At 41.3% G+C, this 19,376-nt stretch overlaps 1 protein-coding gene across 2 annotated transcripts; it reads left to right on the top strand.

Moving 5' to 3' along the window:
• Positions 1 to 10,769: 10,769 nt before the first annotated feature.
• LOC131456835 (cystine/glutamate transporter-like) lies at positions 10,770 to 15,964 on the top strand. Of its 2 annotated transcripts, XM_058625488.1 has the most exons (12): positions 10,770 to 10,803; positions 11,452 to 11,685; positions 12,098 to 12,224; positions 12,312 to 12,427; positions 13,047 to 13,172; positions 13,257 to 13,356; positions 13,712 to 13,955; positions 14,071 to 14,174; positions 14,252 to 14,348; positions 14,661 to 14,810; positions 14,891 to 15,068; positions 15,821 to 15,964. In XM_058625488.1, exons 2-12 carry the CDS (start codon positions 11,454 to 11,456, stop codon positions 15,883 to 15,885), a joined length of 1,539 nt encoding a protein of 512 aa, XP_058481471.1. In that variant the 5' UTR covers positions 10,770 to 10,803; positions 11,452 to 11,453; the 3' UTR covers positions 15,886 to 15,964. The 2 variants fall into 2 exon arrangements, with proteins under 2 accessions (XP_058481471.1, XP_058481470.1); XM_058625487.1 differs by having other exon boundaries at positions 13,047 to 13,356.
• The last annotated feature ends 3,412 nt before the right edge of the window (positions 15,965 to 19,376 follow it).

Consider the following 19,376-nt stretch of genomic DNA (forward strand, 5'->3'; position numbering starts at 1 on the left):
AAAACATCCATCTGGACTGACTTATCCTGTGGCTGCCAGACTGTCACCGAACCACTGTATTTAATTAACAGACATGAGGCACTAGTTTGGTGTTTTCTGCCTCATTTGTCTCTTCTGTAGTAGAAACTGAAGCTGCACCTGGGAAAATAAAACACTATCTGATGCATGGCTCTTCTTTCTTTTTCTTTTTCTTTCCCTGTTGCAGCCTCAGCTCACTTCTCCCTGCTCCTTATCTCTTATCTGATAAATAACACAGAGAGAAAAGTAGTAAAGTAGAAGTTTTCATTGTGAAATAAATGCTCCTCTACTCCTCTAAACTAATATGATTAGTGAAGATGAATGTATTTTTTTGGGGGGGGGGGGGGGGGGGTATTTTTGATATTACCCACGGTTAACACACAAGAATAAAACAATAAAGTGGTGTTGTTCGCTCCAACCCCCGCAAGCTACATGGCAGCATCAGCATGAACTTCCTTACAAAGGAAGTTCAAAAAAAAATAGAAAAACATCAGTCTAAGGGGAAATTATTATTTTTTGGTGCCATCGTCAGGCGGGGAGGGTGAACAAATTAAACTTAATCTGACCTCCAGGTCATAACAGTGACACAGAGGAAGTTCAATACCCACATTTTTTTTTATAAAAAATGTGTTTAAATGTGAGGAAAAACTGGTTCTGTGATGATATGAGCGCATATAAAAAACTAATAAGATTAAACCAAAGCTAAAATGAACACTGGAATTACAATGGCTCTCTGACCACTTTATTAGGTACACCTGTTCCACAATTAAATCAAGTTAGAAATAAAAATTAATGAATATATACAAAATATTTAATGAATCTTGATTAAAAAAAACATCCCTATACACAAAAAAAATTAATCCACCACATACATCCCTATGTAACACATAAAATGAAGTAAAACACCCCCATACACAAAGTAATACAAGCAAAAATGAATTAATCTACAGTGTAATAAATAGATTTAAATAATCATTTAATGAAATTGATTAAATTCTGATTTCCAAAAACAGGTTCAACGTTTATATGAGAGCAAGAAAAAAAAAAAAAAAAAATGCCTCTCTTCGACACTCACTGACCAATTTATTAGGTACACCGGTTCCACTGCTTGATCACAGAGGCCTTTGTGCAGACCCAATGATGATGACGCTGAATAAGGCTGTGAAAGATCACTGAGGCGAGATGGAGCAAAACCAGTCAAGGCTTTAAAAGCAGAATTTAAGAATTGTAAAAAAAATAAATAGATTGGGAGTCAGTGCAGAGACGCCAGGAGCCATTCTGCTCTTGCTTGTGAGTTCCGGTCAGCAGACGATGGTGCAGACGACATCAGTCTCCATCAGCAGGTCGCTCAAAGACCGGTGTGATTTTTCTCTTCGTCTCTTCTCAGTTTTCTCGCCCACTGATCCATTTTGTGTCAGTCTGCACTTAAACGCAGCGGCTCCATGTGTTCCTGTTGCAAACTCGTAGATCTTCATTTATTTCTGCTGTTCTCCCCTCTAAAGGTGCTTCTACCTGTGCTGATGTTGCTAAGAGACCGCTGAGGTTTTCACTGGATCCTCCCACATCGTCTGAAACACCTGCAGTGGCAAACATCTGCTTTGTTTCTTCATGTTGTGGAAACATGCTGCAAATGTCAGTGTTGGGGAGGGATTTCATCACCTGGAACATTTATTTTCACTGTAATATTATCGATTTTGCCAGTAAAAACTACCTCTCTCGTTTCCCCTGGTGATAAGAAAGACATTTTTAAGAATATAGAAAATTCATTTATAAAAGAACATCCATACATAAAGCAAATAAATCCACATAAAGTTGAAATAATTCCAAATAATAATAAAAAAATTATATACATTAAAAAAATCCCTATACACACAAATTAATAAATTTTTTTATATGTAAAAAAAAGTCTATATAAGTGAAAATGAATAAAACAGACAAAAATTAATATACATAAAAATGTGAATGAATCCCTCACAGACAATCACTATATAATATATAAAATGAATTAATATATAAAAAATATGGACATTTATATACAAAAAACCTCAATATAAACAATACTGAATTCATCTACAGTATACAGTATAATACCTGAATATTTCCAAACAATTTTTACAAAAATAATTTTTACCAAATTGATAAATCCATTTTAAGAAGAATCCATTTACAAAAATGATATTTATGCACAAAAAATATAAATAATGAATGAATCCATACAGAAAGAAGAAGAACTTACAGCCCAGTGTGAAACTTTAAACGGGTCGCAAGAATCAAAGTTTCGGTACATGTTGCAGTTTTTAAACAATCCCAATTCCTCCACAGCACTTTGTGAGAAATGAACGGAGCTGAAAATGAATATGAAAAACCACCATGAATACGTCATAATAAAACCAAACAGTCACTATTTGGACATCGTTGCCTCACTTCCTCCACCTCGCTCTGTCCTTGAAGCAGATGAACACCGAAGCGGCCGCTGAACGAGTCGAGAGCCCAAACCCCCTGTTGCATCTGGTCTTGATTGGCCAAGAGAAGGGTCCCAGTTGCCAGGCAACCATCCAGCGGTGTAGCTGACACACAGCTGCTAATGAAGCTGGGGTGTTGGGGGGTATATAGAGGGAGAATGCTACAGGACAGGGGCTGTCCGACTCTTTTTTCTCATGCTTTGCACGTACCGAGGTCGTGTTCCACTCTCTTCATACACACACACACACACACTCATTTACTTCCTCAGTGTGAGAAACATCCTCCCACGGGGGCCAGAGTGAGTCTGAGACATCCCCCCACCCACCCCCACCTCTTACACCTCCACCATCCCTCTCATTGCCCAGTGACTAATATTTACACAGTGGAAGGAGGGAACAGCACGACATTCAGAGTGTTTTTTTAAAAAAAGATTCAGAGGTGTAAAGACACAGATGGCCATCCATCACGCAAACGTGACGGCGGCAGAGCGGAGTGTCGATCGCTGGCTGTCTACAGAGTCTGCAGAATCACTGCCGTGCAAGGGTCTTCATGTTTCCAGACATGTTGCTTAAAAATCTTATTCACACACTGTGTCCAGTAATCTTCACATTTAGGAGCAGGACACTGTGACTGTGAGTGCATTTAAGGAGAAGCAGTTCCAGATTTAATTACAAATGGACAAAATCTACCATTGGATTACCCCGGGGGGGGGGGCAAGATTCAAATTTGAACCTCAAAAACCCATTTATAACGCGTAATATGACCATTTACAGTTTGGTAAAGGCTTTCGCTGCGTCCTTCCCCGTCTTAGTTTTAATTTTTCTGAAGCGAAACCCTTTTAGTGTCTTCCGAGGACAGACGTCTGTCCGCGTGAGCCCTCGTCGCCGAGGATAACCCTGTCGCGTCATGTCTGACAGGTCCGGCGCTCCATGAATCTTCTCGCTTGGGAAATAAAATTTAAAAAAAACACGACAGTTGGGTCTCTCGATGGATAAGAACCTCCCGTCAAGGTCTCTCAGCTTTCCTCTCTGGGCAACAACTGATTGATGTGGTCCCATTAAGGTTTTATGAGGCCAATGTCAAAGGGGGTCTTGTACCTTCAGCCGTCACCTGGGTCTGGTGCATCATGGGACAGTTGTGTTGTGAGGAAGATGTTGAGCTTCAGCGTCAAACACGCACAATACAAAAGGATAACACACAATGAAAAAATGATTGGAAATATGACTTTTTATGGATTTAAAGAACGCAAGTGCACCACTCAACAACATATATCACATTAGTCGTCTTGTTTTAGTGCACAGGTGTTACATATTGTCTCTTTAAACTGCCAATGATCGCTCATGTCGAAGATAAATCCACAAGTGTCCACGTCCCGCTGCTTTTCTGAACAATGCACGATTTCCCTCCAAATTGCTTTGTGCTCTCCGTCCTCAAAGGCAAAGTGTCTCGGTCCTGCTGAGAGGCCAGATATGAATTATAAATAATTCAGGCAGCGGCAAGGGCGGGATACACACGGGGGTCCTGGGAGACCAGCGCCGGACTGGTTATTCTGGCCGGTGCGGCTGAAGGAGCTTCGATGTCTCCCTCTGAGACCTTTCAAAGGTTTCGACGCTGAAATAATGATTCTGTGGACCTTTCTGAGTGGAAGGTGTTCCTGAAACGTGGTAGGCGGTAATTGGCTGGTGTTGAAGAAGTGGAAGGAGAAGAGGTTTCGTTCTAATTTTTAATGTTTTATCTTGATGTATTTATTGTTATTGCGCTTCCTTTTAACCCAGGTTTTATATAAATATGTGTTTATTTAGTGAGATTGACCGTGTTGTTGCCAGACATGAATAACATGTGCTTGTTGACTTGGTTGACGTCAAATTCAAGGACTTTTCAAGGACTTTCCTGGACCAAGATTGGAGGGCAACTTGTAAGAGTCGGTTCGTCCATGATGGCGTCCACTCTTTAGGTTTTCAAAACTTTGACATATTTTTTTTTTAAATTCACAAACTTTCAAGGATTTCAAGGATCCGTGGGAACCCTGATTCATATTCAAGACACCAAAAACATGTTTGTGAGGCCAGTATTACCTTGATCTTTGGCTGTTCACTATATATATCGCAGTGATCAGTCATCAATCTGTGCCCGTTTATGTTCCCAAATGGTTATGGTTAGCTCCACTGTGTCGCTGTATTGTTGTTATTTGCGTCGTATCGGAGTGGCCGAGGCGTTCAGATTGAAACGGATTAGTAAAAAAATGCCTTATCCTCCACATGCGTGTCGCGGGGGGTCGCTGGTGCCAATCCCAGCTGACATAGGGTGAAGGCAGAGTACACAACCATCCAATCCTCTCTCTCACCTACAGTCCATTTAGAGCGTCCCATTTGCCTCATCTGCAAATCTGAATGTTTTTGGACTGGGGGAAGAAACCGGAGAAAACCCACACACATGGGGAGAAGCTTTATGGGCAGCCCGGGGCCAAGTGGAAATGGAACTGGGCTTGTGACTAGAGGGTCGCTGGTTCAAGCCCCCACCAGGTCAAAAAGGGCCACACTAGGGGTCTCCAACAAGTAGCTCCCAGTCCCTTTCCAAGTAGCTCGCCAAAGGTTAAATTAAAGGTTTATCCGAGTCAAACCCAGAGGTGTCCCGCTGATCAGAGTGTCAGATGGATGTTTAAATGACTCTTCAGCGACACCTCTCTGGTCATCCCACTAAATGGAAATACCCAGTACACACCACACATACAGTGGTACATGTGGGTACTCAAGTGGAGGGACACAGTGACATGAGTTTTGTCAAAGTAGCTGCACTCCACCAACCCTGTGGCCCCAAACCATCTCAATCTTGCCCCTCTTGACCTACAACCGACCTTTAACGGTGGATCCTCCCTCTCGGCGGCGTAAGTTTGATCGACGGTGGCGGGAAGTCTGGCGCTTTGGTTTGTGTGAGGTGAAAATCTGATCGGATTAAAGTGGTCGTCTTCATTGTTTCAAAGCTCGGCGCAAAGAGGAACAGATTACAAACATTGCGGTCTAGTGACCCGTTGATCTTAAAGCTTTAGTCATTAGTACAGTGGCCCTCAAGCACAGATTGGGGGGAAACACAGCAACAAAACACAAAAAAGTAATCATCTTGCGGACCAGAAGGTTGTTTTTCCCCGTTGAAAATATGCAGAAATAACACAAGGTGAGAGCCACAGCCGCTCTTTGACGAGTGTAAAACTGCTTTTTAATGCTTGCGTTACGCCACAGTTGTAGACTCAAAGGTATGTGTCGGCGTTATTCAATCAAATATGACCCTGGCGAACGAAATCAAGTCATTTAGAGGAATAAACACATTCTGAGTCACAAGGGCAGAGCTGCAAATCACTCTTCGATGGTCGGAACACACTGAATTTTACCGGTCATTTCGAGCCTTTAGACTGGATGGGGTTTTATCTTTTTACAGTATAATCAGTCAAATACAACCCTCATTTTGGGGCAGAAAACACTGATTAAGACTGGTGAAACTGAGCGGGTGGGCTTTATTTTGAAGAAGAAATTAATTAAAGTTAGAAAGTAGAAAATGCACTCACTGTTTTGGCATTTTATTAGTCGAAGTGAGCCTTTATTAGTATTTTTATCGCTTGAAAATGAAATTTGAGGCAGAAAAACTGATCCTGCAGGTGTTTCAACACCATGAGTGGGCTTTATTTTGACGAAAGGAACAGCTTTTGAGTTAAGATGGAGAAAGTGCATGCACGCTTTTGGCATTTTTTTGGTCGTATTGAGCCTTTATTAGTATTTCTACAGCTCAAAAATAAAATTTGAGGCAGAAAAAAACCTTTCAGAGTTAGTTTTATACATCCAGCACAGACATTTCAAAGGGTAAAATGAAATGGACGGACTATATTTAGACCAATATAACCAGAAGAATGAAACAAGTCACTCTGAGGGTGAAAAAAACCCGTCTTTGAATCAAAATGTAGAAGCTGCAAATGAAAAATGCATGATGTATCACTCCACTCCACTTTCTTGGTTTACAACTGAAACTACCTTTGTTTAGACTGCAGACCAAAATCTGATCTTTCTGTTCACATTATACATATGTTGACATTTCCTAGTCTCGTCCTCTGGCATGGATTTCTATAGTTACAGGCCACGCCCCCGGAAAAACAAGTAGTCTAAACAATTTAACATTTAAAGCAGATCAGCGGCGTTAAAGTCCCACTACACAGAATCAAATCATTCAACTACCTCCACCCGCCCCCCGAGTATTGATCGTGGGCACGTCTCGCCGTCTGTCCATCAGTCGCTGCATCCTCAGTTTCCCCAGACTGACACCACGGTGAAGACGGACCGGACAGGTGGGCAGACAGAGTGTCCATCAACAGCCCGACAGAGATGACCCAGTTAGTGACGGGGGAAACTACGGTGTTGGTGACAGCTTGTCAGCTTATGACCGAGTCGGTGTGTGTGTGTGTGTTTATCAGACGCCCGTACACCCCGTCACGCTCTTCATCAACTTATTTACTCCTTATTGTCCTTTGGTGTTTTGTTGCTTCCTGCTCCTTGTATCCATGGTTACCTGTATTGGTGGAAAACTAAAGCACCTTTCCACGGAGACCTACGGCGCTGGTGAAAGGACACTCAGATGAAGGATTTTGCATCAAATAAACAAAAATATGTGGCGACCTTGGCAACAAAATTCCCCCGGCATATGACCACAACGCGGGTATGAGCGTGTTTGGTTCGTTAATGTACAATTATTCTGTTTTTTTTTTGTCAATACTGGCAAAATTTCCAGACCTGGAAACCTTGAAATATGACCTAAATCTTTTTTTTCTGCAGTACAGCTTATAAACTTGAATTCCCCAGTAATTCTAATTCTTTAAATTCAGTATTGCCAACAAAAATATTGCTCATTTCATGCTTCATTACTGTACCATTACTGCTGATTTGGTTGCAATGTTCAGTATTATAATTACTAGAAAAAGTCATAATTAACCCTCTTCAATCCACCAAATGGCTAAATGCTATTTTTTTTGAGTTACCACACAAATGGTTAATATAAATTTAAATTCTTCTCATTATTCAACCTGAAAGTCAAAATCCTGTCCTCTCCGATGAATTACTGTTCAGTAGCGTTGGTGCAGACGGATGATGTCACGTTGACGGAGTGTGTTTTTGTTGCCGACTGTGATTTAATCTCTGTTATGAGGTGTTTGGGGCTCTTTATGAACACATTTACTAAACAGTCTCCACCGCGTCTCTCGTCCGGAGAACAGGATATTCGACCTCTGTCGCCTCCTGATGTGAACGCGATAAGGAGTTACCGGGGGAACGTGGGCGGAGGAAATGCGACCTACACCAAACCACCGTGGGTTGAAGGATCAAATGTTTGTCCTGTGGCGTCCGCGGGGGGACACTGCTTCACTTCACATGACAACAGTGTGTTTCAGTTTATACTTATACAAGAGCGCAATACAATCCCAAACTGTAGATCAGTTTAAAAAAAAGACTTCAAAAATGCCTGAAAACATCACGGAAATGTCTTAAACCTCAACTAAAAAATCTTGATTAAAAAATAATAAGACAGTGCCACCAAGTGGTCTGGAAGGTACTGCACATGTACGGTCAGTGTGGAATCAAACACAAAGAGTCTGCTGGTAATATTTTTGGCATGAAGACCTGAAAATAGTGATTCATTCATAAACCAGCAGAGTCGCCCCCTTGTGGTTTTGGTCCCTATGGTCTATGATCTGCTCCTGCCTCCAGAAAACAATAAATCACTCGCGTGTAGACATCTCACAGGCCTGTTGAAAATGAACCTCCAATTTAGAAACGATTATCAGAGGAGAGAACGCGTCTCCCATACCAACTGTGCAACGGGGGGGGGGGGGGCTGCGGTGATCCGTCCCAAGGATGGAGAATAAATCAACAAGTGTGCAGAAAAGAAGGGTAATGACAATAAAAACCTGGAGGATTTATGCCCTGGCCAAGAAGATGACGTTGGGAATGTTAAGTCCTTGCACTAAACTCGAGGATGTGACGGAGAGTTTTTATTCGACGAGCTGAATGTTTTTGCCTTTTGATGATGTCATTTAGGAAACAGGGAAAACACAGGGGACGCTGCTGAAGAGCAGAGAGCTGAACAGGCCTTGACGGAAAGGGCAAATGATAGCATGATAGCACTTCATCATTTAGGACGTAAATTCCCCCGGCTTTGACGGCTTCACATTGACTGAGTGCGCCAAAATGAGTATCTGCTGAATGAGAATGAGCTTTAACACTCAGTTTACTTCTGCTGTCGTGAAAATGGACACCTCATGTCATGCCCTCCAAATTACACCATGTGGATTTTCTGTGCTTGAAACACCACCTGAACCAAAAGAATGGACTACCAACTGTGCCTACAGAGGGCGCTGCTGTTCAGCTAAAACAAGAATTTAAAAGCCAAATTCATTTTTATCGAAGCATTTTACATTTACTTAAAAAAAACAAACAACTTCACTTTCTCTGATTTAACATCATTTTCCTAAGAAAACAAATTCCAGCTGCGTTTTTTCCTCAATAAACGAGATAAGTCAAACAAGAGAAGCTTCTATTCAATTAAATGCTTTATTTAGGCGAATGCGATGCGCAAAAAGGGCCGTGGGTTTGAAGCTTGTGAGAAAATCCACATTGTTGTACATTTGTCTGGCACGCTTAACGCCCGAGATGTGCGTCGTTGAGAGGTTGATAAAGAAAGAAAAAGAGATTTGGAGCGGGAGAGAGAGATTTCCCTTCCAGGAGCCATTGAGTGAGGAGACGATGATGGATTGTTCTCTAAAACTGAGCTCTTTTGTGTCTTTGCTTATGGGCAGTGGGAGTCTGTATCACCTCAGTGCAGAGAGAGATAGTGAAGGAACTCGCAATCCCGAAGCCGCTTTTAAGTCACTCTTATGTCTGAAGGCTGGAGCCACCTCGCTTTAAAAGGCATGACGCGTGTGTGAAAGTGACATGGGAGTTGAACCCGTGTCGATCAAACAAAGTACAATAATTTAACCACTAAGCGAACTGCTGTCGGAAACCTCATAGGAAGCTACTTAACGATGACACACCCAAGGTACCAGACTGCTGCTATTTATACTTCCAGTAGAATGAGATGTTAGTAGAACATAAACCCAGTCGGGCACTGAGATCTACTGACTCAGGTCAGATAGTGGAGCCCAGAGTTCAAACTGCAGCAGAACTGCTGAAATGATTAATGATTTTAAAGCAAATTATTATTTATGCTGCAACCTTATTTAAAAAAAATTTTCCCCTCCTTTTCTATTTTTCTGTATTTTGTTTTTATTTTTATTTCTAAATTGTTTTTATACAATTGTTTTTATTTTTATTTCTAAATTGTTTTTATACAATTGTTTTTATTTTTATTTCTAAATTTTTATTCAATTATTTTTATTTTATTTCTAAATGTTTTTATTTTTATTTCAAAAATGTTTTTATACAATTGTTTTTATTTGTATTTCTAAATTGTTTTTATTTTTATTTCTAAATTATTTTTATTCAATTGTTTTTATTTTTATTTCTAAATTTCTTTTCTTCAATTGTTTTTATTTCTAAATTTTTATTCAATTGTTTTTATTTTATTTCTAAATGTTTTTATTTTTATTTCAAAATGTTTTTATACAATTGTTTTTATTTGTATTCGAAATTGTTTTTATTTTTATTTCTAAATTGTTTTTATTTCTAAATTGTTTTTATTTCTAAATTGTTTTTATTCAATTGTTTATATTTCTAAATTGTTTTTATTTCTAAATTGTTTTTATACAATTGTTTTTAGTTTTTATTTTTCCAATTCTTACTGTTTCATATAAAGCACATTGAGTTGCATTTGTGTATGAAATGCACTATATAAATAAAGCTGCCTTGCCATGCCTTGACTAGGGGGACCCATTATAAAAACACGGTTGGTGTAGTGGTTTGCACTCTTGCCTTGGCAGCTCTGGTTTCCTCCCACGATCCAAAAACATGTTTCGTTTGCAGAAACAACGGTTTCTGATAGAAAGTACAAAAAGTTTGTACTGTACCGTACCAAACCGAACCATTTCACACGATCACAGTGAGTCCGCTCAACATCCAGCTTTATTGTAACAGTCTAATCCATTTCTGAAACTTCTTGTGGACGCTTCTAGGCATTTTAGTTGGGGTATTGCAATTCAAAAAAAAAAACTTCACGGATCCTTCAAGCTGTTTTATGCAGAACAGACTTGCCTGACAACATTCAGAAGTCAAAGGACAACGCCCGACACTACAACTGAGGATTTGCTCGTCAGACGCCTCAGCACAGCTCCGGCCATCGCAGTAAAGGAAGGTAAGTGTTATACAGTACACAGTATTTGACCAACACGTCATTTCATGAATGTTAGAAAATATACATGGTTTTAAATACCCAGGCAGTAAGAAACAATGGACATCATGTATGTTCAAAATGTTTATCGTGAAATGTCGTTAAAAACATGTCATTACGAACAAAAAAAAAAAAACAGATTCAAAGTTATTCCATTAGTGGCCAGTTTGTGACTTTTATTCCATGCTGTTACAAATCGGGTTTATTTTGAGCATTTCATACAGTGAACATAGGTTTAACTCATTAGAATCTCGCAATTATATAGAATTACATAAGTTTCCACACGCCTATAGAGCACTATTGTATTTGAACTGAGGGAGCGGTTTTGTGTTTCATTATGCAAATGGATTCTTTGTGGTTTTAGGAAAGCAAACTTTGTTAGAGACAACTGTGAAACATCTCCTGCCCCTAAACAAACTCTGCTCGTCTCTACGTATTAAATACTCCGTTGTTTGTCGACATGCTACTGCAGGAATGTCACATATTTCCATCTTATTTCCCAATTTTGATGCTTCTCGTCTTTGGACCTAAGGAGGTAATTGGTAGGTTGTGGTTCCCTCCGATGACCGGAATTGTTCCGAGTATATCAGCAGGAGACTGGTCTGTTTGCAGAAATGCACCGGACACAGGCGAGGACGGCGAAGGGCGGCGATGGGAAGGAGAAGGTGGAAGAGGAGGCGGTGCAGCTGCGGAGGAAGATCGGCCTGCTGCCGGCCATATCCCTCATCATCGGGTCAGTGGTGGGCAGTGGCATCTTCGTCTCACCCAAGGGAGTCCTGATGAACAGCGGGAGTGTGGGTCTGTCTCTGCTGGTGTGGGCGCTGAGTGGAATCATCTCGTTGTTCGGTAAAAGAGAGTTTGTGGCGTAAAGAAGCGAAAAACATGCCACGTATACGTATTTAATGTACAGAATTATGGCATTACTGCTTATATTTTTACAAACATTTATAGAGTAGAGCAAAAGTAGTCTTCCCTGAAGTAGAAGTACCGACATTATGTGTTTTTACTCAATCTGCGTTCTGTTTCATGTTCCCTGGTTCACGTCCTTCCTCCATGGTACAAGTACAATAATGAAATATTTGTATAAAAACTCCTAAACTTTAGATCATGATGCACTTAACAACTTGCCATCTCACCTGGGTTAGGGTTAGAACCCTACCTTTAAACACGGGACTTTTAAGCATTTGAACCAAACGTGAACAAAAAAACCTTTCATTGGAATTTCCGACGAATCCTGCTCTTGTGTTTCTTCCATTAGGAGCTTTGTGTTACGCTGAACTGGGAACCACGTTTACAAAGTCAGGAGGCCAGTACACGTATCTGCTGGAGCTACTGGGGCCGGTGCCTGCCTTCCTACGACTCTGGGGAGAATTCATGTTCATCAGGTAAGTTTATAAGAAACACTTTGTTGTGGCTGTAGTTAGAATAAAATAGCCAAACACAACTACACAAACATTGTGGTCTTCCTGCAGACCAGCTGTGACTGCCTACGGGTCCCTGGCATTTGGCCACTACATCGTGGAGCCGTTCTTTGCACCATGTGTTGCTCCTACGGGGCTCATCAAACTCGTCGGTGTCCTTGGAGTGAGTGAGTGGATTTACGTTCCTTTCCTCTTTGCTACCCACAATGCCACTGTACTGCTCTGTGAGCCCACCTAGTTCAATGTACATACAAATGGACGCCGTCTGAGGAAAGATGAACGTAGGAGTCATCCACCATGGGGCGAGTTTTAATGGAAGTCAATTGGGAAAATAAGTTTCCCCAAACATTTCACTTGATTTATAACTTTCCTAAACAGAAGTAAGTCAGTGGAAAAATACATACATCACTTTTTGTATTACTATCCTGTAAGACATTACAGTGCCACATACAGACCTGGCATATTAACTACACTAAGTTTTTGTTGTTTTTTGGAGGGGGGGGGGGGGGTTCACAGAAACGTTTTAAAAACAAGTTAAGTTTTTATTGGGAAAAAGTGGCTTTGGGATTGGCTCCAGCTGCCCAACAACCCTCATGTGGAGAATAAAGAAGTAGACAACAAATGAATGGACACCAGTGTGATGGTATTGTTCAATAGAAACCTGGTTGCCGGTGTCTTTGGTTAAAGTCCGAGTGCAACTGATTTGGCGCCGGTCAATACCGAGGCTTCAAAACGGGAGTGAACGCTTCATTTAATTACTTTCAGTGCTTCCTTTCGTCTCTGCAGCATTTGCCATAGCAGTCAACAGCTGGAGTGTGACCGTGACCTCTTGCATCCAGGTCTTCTTGACTGTTGTTAAAATGTTTGCTGTGGTCCTCATCATCGTCCCCGGCTTGATTGCCTTGGGGAAAGGTGAGAGAGTGTTTCCTCTGAAGACACGGGTGGCTTTTGAGCTGTTGGCATATTTACTTCCTCACCGTGTCTCTTTCTTTGCAGGAAAGACGGAAAATTTCCAGAATGACCTCGAACCCGAGTTGTTGACGTTGACTAAGTTGCCACTAGCGTTCTATAATGGTCTCTATGCCTATGGTGGATGGTAAACACTACTGAGGCTTTATTCTCTTGGTCTTCACACATACTATCTTTTCATACATTTCATGTATTCCTCCCACAGTCCAAAGACATGGAGATTGGGGATGAGATTAACTGGACACTTTAATGTGATCATAGGTGATCAACCTTGAAGGAGATCAGCTATAAATAATGAAGTGACTGGCAAGTGTTAATATTCATACATTCAGTCATTCATTTTCTACCACTTATCCTGCCGATAGTCGCTGGAGGAGTTTGAGCCAATCCACAATCATTTACACTCATATTCTACATGTCTCCAGTTGACCTATCCACATGCATGGCGGTGCAAAGTCTTTTTTCTTCATTTTCCTCTTCAGGTTTTATCTGAACTGCGTCACAGAGGAGGTCATTAACCCGAACAGGCAAGTTCTCCATTTCAGTACGTCCTTTTATGAAATGCACTTTTTTTATATTTCTCTGTGTGTTCTGTCATTCAGAATCATCCCTCTGGCTATCACTTTCTCCATGGTGACAGTGACAGTTCTTTATGTGTTTATTAATGTGGCCTACTACACCGTGATGACACCTGCTCAACTCTTGATGTCTGACGCAGTGGCTGTGGTTAAGTGTTAACACTGAAAAAACACAATGTGGTGGAATTAAAAGGCTAAATTGGAGGAAATAGATGTGTGTTGTGCTGATACTAAAGCACTGATCTGATCCGTTTCACCTACAGACGTTTGCTAACCAATCCATCCAGTCATTTGTGCCCGTGATTCCGGTTCTTGTGGCCATGTCGTGCCTCGGGGCGCTCAACGGTGGCATGTTTGGATCAACCAGGTACCTTCAGCTGCATAAAGGTTTATTATTGTGCTAGTAATGTGACATCAAACTGACTGTAAATCACTGTGGTGCAGGTTGTTATTTGTGGCAGGCAGGGAAGGCCACTGCCCGGCAATCTTTTCCATGATCCACATCCGCAGACGCACGCCTTTGGCTGCTGTACTATTTCAGGTAAAGTACTTTCAACCGGCAGGAAAGAGGATTTATGGGGGCACAGGCAAAAAAGTACCGAAACCAAACAGGCTAGTGTTACTGGGTCTTGGTAGGGGGTCCCACGGTCTCTTGGGTTTTAACCAAATTGTTGAATGTGTTAACTTATGGTGGGTTCCGTTTACATAAGCCGGAAGTCGTAACTAGGAGTGACGCCACATTGCATTTGTGAAAAACATGGATTCAAATGTACCTTTGGCTTGTTGACACCAGTTGAGGGCAACACTCTTTATGGTCTAATGAGAATAGATAATATAACATTTGTGTCTCCAGTTCCCCTTTGCAGTGGCGATGATCTTGAAAGGTGAAATCTACCAGCTTTTGAACGTTGCCTCGTTTTCTCGCTGGTTCTTCATCGCCTTGTCAACGTTGGCAATGCTCATTCATCGCTATCGATTCCCTGACCTCCCAAGACCTTTCAAGGTTAGCTCATCTGAAAAGTTACTGTGCTGAACTACAGACCTTTAAAAACACACTTTTTTTTCTCCCCAACAATCCAAAAGGTTCCTGTGGTCATCGCAGTCACCTTCACAGCGGTTTCTTTCTTCATCGTGGGCCTGTCTCTATACTCGGACCTCTTCAACACAGGCTGCAGCTTGGCTCTCACACTCTCCGGACTCCCAGTTTACTATGTGACCATCCACCGCCCCTGCTTCCCCAAAAAATTTACACGAACATTCAGTAAGTCAAGTTTGTTACAACTAATGTTAGAGTTTAATGCTTCGGTAAATTGTTTCACGAGTAATCACGTGACTGCTTGAAATATCTGAATCGGCCAACTACATGCCTGCAGGACAAAACTTAAATCCTCTCAAACTGGTTTCTTTAATATTCAATGTACTTAAGGCTTCCTCAGTCACTAGATCCCAATCGACCACATTCTCGGTGTGTTGACACGGAAGGTTTGCGTAAGAGACGTGTAACAGCTGCTTGATGCATTCATGTAAATATGGACCAGAATCACTGAGTAATGTTTCCACCACATTGTTGAATACATGTGACGAAGAATTAATGTCGTTCTGAGGGCAAAAGACAGTCCAACCCGGTACGAGCAAGATGTACCTGATATTGATATGAGCAAGATAAATGCACGAGATGCAAAGAGATGTGTGTTTACTCTGGGAGACATTGTTTTATACAGTAGATGAGAATATTGTCGTTATAAGTAAAAAACATCTTTTTCCGCATGCCAGCTAGGTGTTTTTTTAGCTAGGTGTGAAGAACCGTGCAACATGATCCAGGCGTCTGGGTTGCCAAGAAACTAGTAGCATCTCACGCTAGAATTAGAACAAAGACCCTGATCGCCAGTTTTACCTGGACCTGAGAGAAGAATGCTGCCAATAAACTTCAAACCACATAATGGACTATTGTTTGAACCCAAAGCTTAAGGCCGACACAGTTCACAAAATGATCAGACTCTTGTCATTTCACAGACTACTGCAGCAAGAAGCTCCAGATCCTTCTAGAAGTGGCTCAACAAGAAGTCCAAACATACTGAAGACATCCGTCAAGACCTTGATGCATCTTTTAAGACCTGTAACCTTGTGTTTGAAGTATAATAAGCCTCAACAACTGTCTCGAAAGTTTCAGAAGTTCTGTTTTTTCGTGGGTTGTGGCCAAAAGTGGGTTGCAAGACCAAAATGAGTTGGTCTTAGAACTGGACTGTTCTTACTCTGCTCTGCATATGGCACTTATCTACAGTATACAGTTAAGTAAACATAAGGGGTTTGAAAAATGTGGATTGCAACTTAACCACTGGTTTGGAAACATTTCTTTGCTGTCTCAATCCAGTCGTGAAGAAAGTCAATGTATTCACAAAGTGAAAGCCTTCACTTTTAAAGAGCTCCTTGGTTTGGTAGGGTGCAAAGAAAGCGTCGTCAGCCGGGTTGTGAGGATCCACTTCTTTATTATCATCCCTGCGTACAGATCACCGCCAGTTGCCATGGATCTGTCAGATCCCTCAGAACCAGCTCTTTCAGGTCTTCATTTACTCCAAGGAAGAGAATGAATTCATCACAGACTGTAGGAAGTTAGGAGGATGCCATTGTCCTTGTTCGTCTGAAAACTATGGCTGGGGTAGTAGATGAAACGAGAGGGCCTGTTGGTGATGCTCTTCCCCCCTAGAACTTCTCCCTGAAGGTGAGGATGACTTTAGAGGGACAGTTAAAGTGGATTTCCCTCAGAGCCACCATCTTTTTAACTGGAAGAGGTAGACTGAACTCTAGGAAATCAGCTTAAAATGCAAGACAATCTAGCAGTTAACCAAATTTGTTATCATTTGTCTGTTTGATTCAAATTCAAGCAGTAAATTGCACCTCATGGTCAACACAATTTCTATCCTAAATCCTAACAGACCATCAAGTTGGTATTCAGAGTTCAAGGTTCATTAACCCTTGAACCCATTAACTGGGTAGTAATACAAGGGCCTTAAAGGGTTTTGAGACAACTAGGGATATCTGGTTTGAGTTATCTGGTTAACATCTAAACACTTGGCAGAGTTAAGGTTAGTCAAGGTTACCAAGTCTTACGTTAACATGTTAATGCAATTTCTTTTTAAAGAATTCCACATCTTTAAAGTTCAAAGAATTTGTCGAAATAAGGACATTTATCACAAAAACTACAAGTCAACCATCAAGTTAAGATAAATTATTTTTACTTTATAAAAAGGGGTAACAAATACAAGTTTTCAATGTCAATACAGGCTGAAAAATGTGATGTGTGGCAGGGGGTCCTGGGTTGGATGAGTCTGCTGGGCAGAGTGTCGTTGGTCCAAGATCTGAAAATAAAGTTGTAATACTTTGGTAAGTCACCAGAAAAAAAGGCAAACAAATGATACAAATCTTCAGGTAGCTCACCTGGTCAAGTGTGACAGGTCTTCTTCATCCAGCGAGGGCACCTCAGTCTCTCCCTGCCTTTCCTGTTCTACACTGACAGTTTACTAAACTACCTCCACCACCAACCATAATTCAACAGACCAGAAGATTTGATGAAATCAAACCAATACCTCTCTATTCTCTGCCTCAGTTTGCAAGCCATTTGAGATGATGCTAAGCCCAATGACTTGGTTGGCTGCCTGGAGAACTGCAAATCTCCCAGTTGCCCAGACAAAGTTCCTTCTCTGATACTGAAGCCTGGTCACAAGTTTCTCTGCTTGAACCCTCATTTTGCCAAGCATGAAATCAAGTCTACATTCTTGTCCTTGGATCTCATCGTCTCTCCCTGCAGCCTTCCAACATCCACTGCTGCTGTCGTCACCTCAGCTAGAGGGAGCTGTATCTTGATTCACTACATTTACATGTGTTGGATAAGATGTGTCATTAGACTAATGACAAAGCAGACACCTGAAAATGCTTGACCCAAATTACACCCAATGCTTCACTCTGTCTACAGGTGATTGACAAACATGTCCATACCAATTGATTTGGCCTAAGATCAATGCATATCATGTCGGGCTGAGTCACAAAACCAGATGGATCCTTGTCTGATTTTGGAAACGGCACAGGCATGGTATGCCACTCAGTCAGGATTTGTGGGCAGATTTCCTCGCACACAGAGAAGAAGGGGAAGGACGAAACGCCTTACCATCTTAGGAGTCGACTCAATTTACCTCGTTCTCTGTTGTGTGAAGGAGAACCAGCTCAAATCCTGACCGATTTACAAATTGAGCAATAAATTTGCTCAAATATTGACACCAAGCAAAAGAGCTTGCGATCTTTTGCATGGTTTCTTGGAGGTTTAGAAGTCAGGTTACTGACCCCAAGAATGTCAAGTTAAATTATTTTTAAACTTTAAACTCTTGTAAACTGATGAAGCATTAGGGTAAGTTAGATTAAGCATTTTAAAGTGTCCACTTTGTCAGTAGTCCCGTGGCACATCTTACCCAACACATGACAATGCAGCGTGTCAGGATACAGTTCCCTTTAGCAGAGATGACGGCAGCAGCAGCGAGTGTTGGAAGGCAGCAGGGAGAGAAAATGAGATCTGAGGACAGGAAAGTGGAGTTGATTACATGCTTAGCAAAATGAGGGTTCAACCAGAGAAACTGTGGCAAGGCTAGAGAATCAGAGAAGGAACTTTACCTGAGCATCTGGGAGATCTGCAGTTTTTCTGGGCAGCCAACCAAGACATTGGGATTAAGCATCATCCTCATGACGTCACAAGCTGCCTATACTGGGAAACTCAGCAGCCGTCAATGCCAAACTTTAAATGTGAAAGAAAGACATGGATAAAAGTTAACTACAGACACTTGTTAGCTGAAATTGCAAGTCTAGCATCACCTACGCTATCAAAACACAACTCTACTTTGAGCAAACCATAAAGTCCTATAATTTCCACCATTTGCCAACTTTGCAAAGAGGCAAAATACAACTTAAGTTTACAATGTTTACATGATCAATGTTAACCACAAAGACAATGAACCCAAGAAACAAGTCACCAACTATGAAAATAAATTCTTAGGATGCAGCTGCTAACTCCTGCCACAAGAGGATACTTTGACAGTCTCAGCATTAAGCTAAACTGTCTGATCATGACATGTGAAATTCAGCCCACAGAATAAGGTTTCATTTTAATTTGCAACTTAAAACAAAGTTCTCAAAATTGGCATTATCTTAAATTAAATAATCTGCGTTGTCTCTCCGCCAGGTTCGTTTCCCCCTAAAGAACCTTAACGCGCTCTAATCCTGCAACCTACCTAATGACAATCCCATGTAGGAAATTGTCCAGGATATTCCTGCGTCCCTACAAGATACGAGTAACGCATGGTTGAGCAGGGGAAGATTAAAATCCCCTGCTGGGAGGCCTCCCAACATGACGCGCAAAAAGACACTATGAACACGGAAGGTTCATCTTGAGCCTTTAGTGGGAACTAAACTTGGCAGAGCGAGACAAGTCAGCATCAATGTAACATTTCAGTATAGGTGGTGATGGATAAACTACCAAAGCTGATGGTAGCACATAACATTTTTTTGCATTAGAAATGAAGCCTGC

The sequence above is a fragment of the Solea solea genome, chromosome 3 (genome assembly GCF_958295425.1).
Source record: "Solea solea chromosome 3, fSolSol10.1, whole genome shotgun sequence".
In the NCBI taxonomy this organism is placed as follows: Eukaryota; Metazoa; Chordata; class Actinopteri; order Pleuronectiformes; family Soleidae; genus Solea; species Solea solea.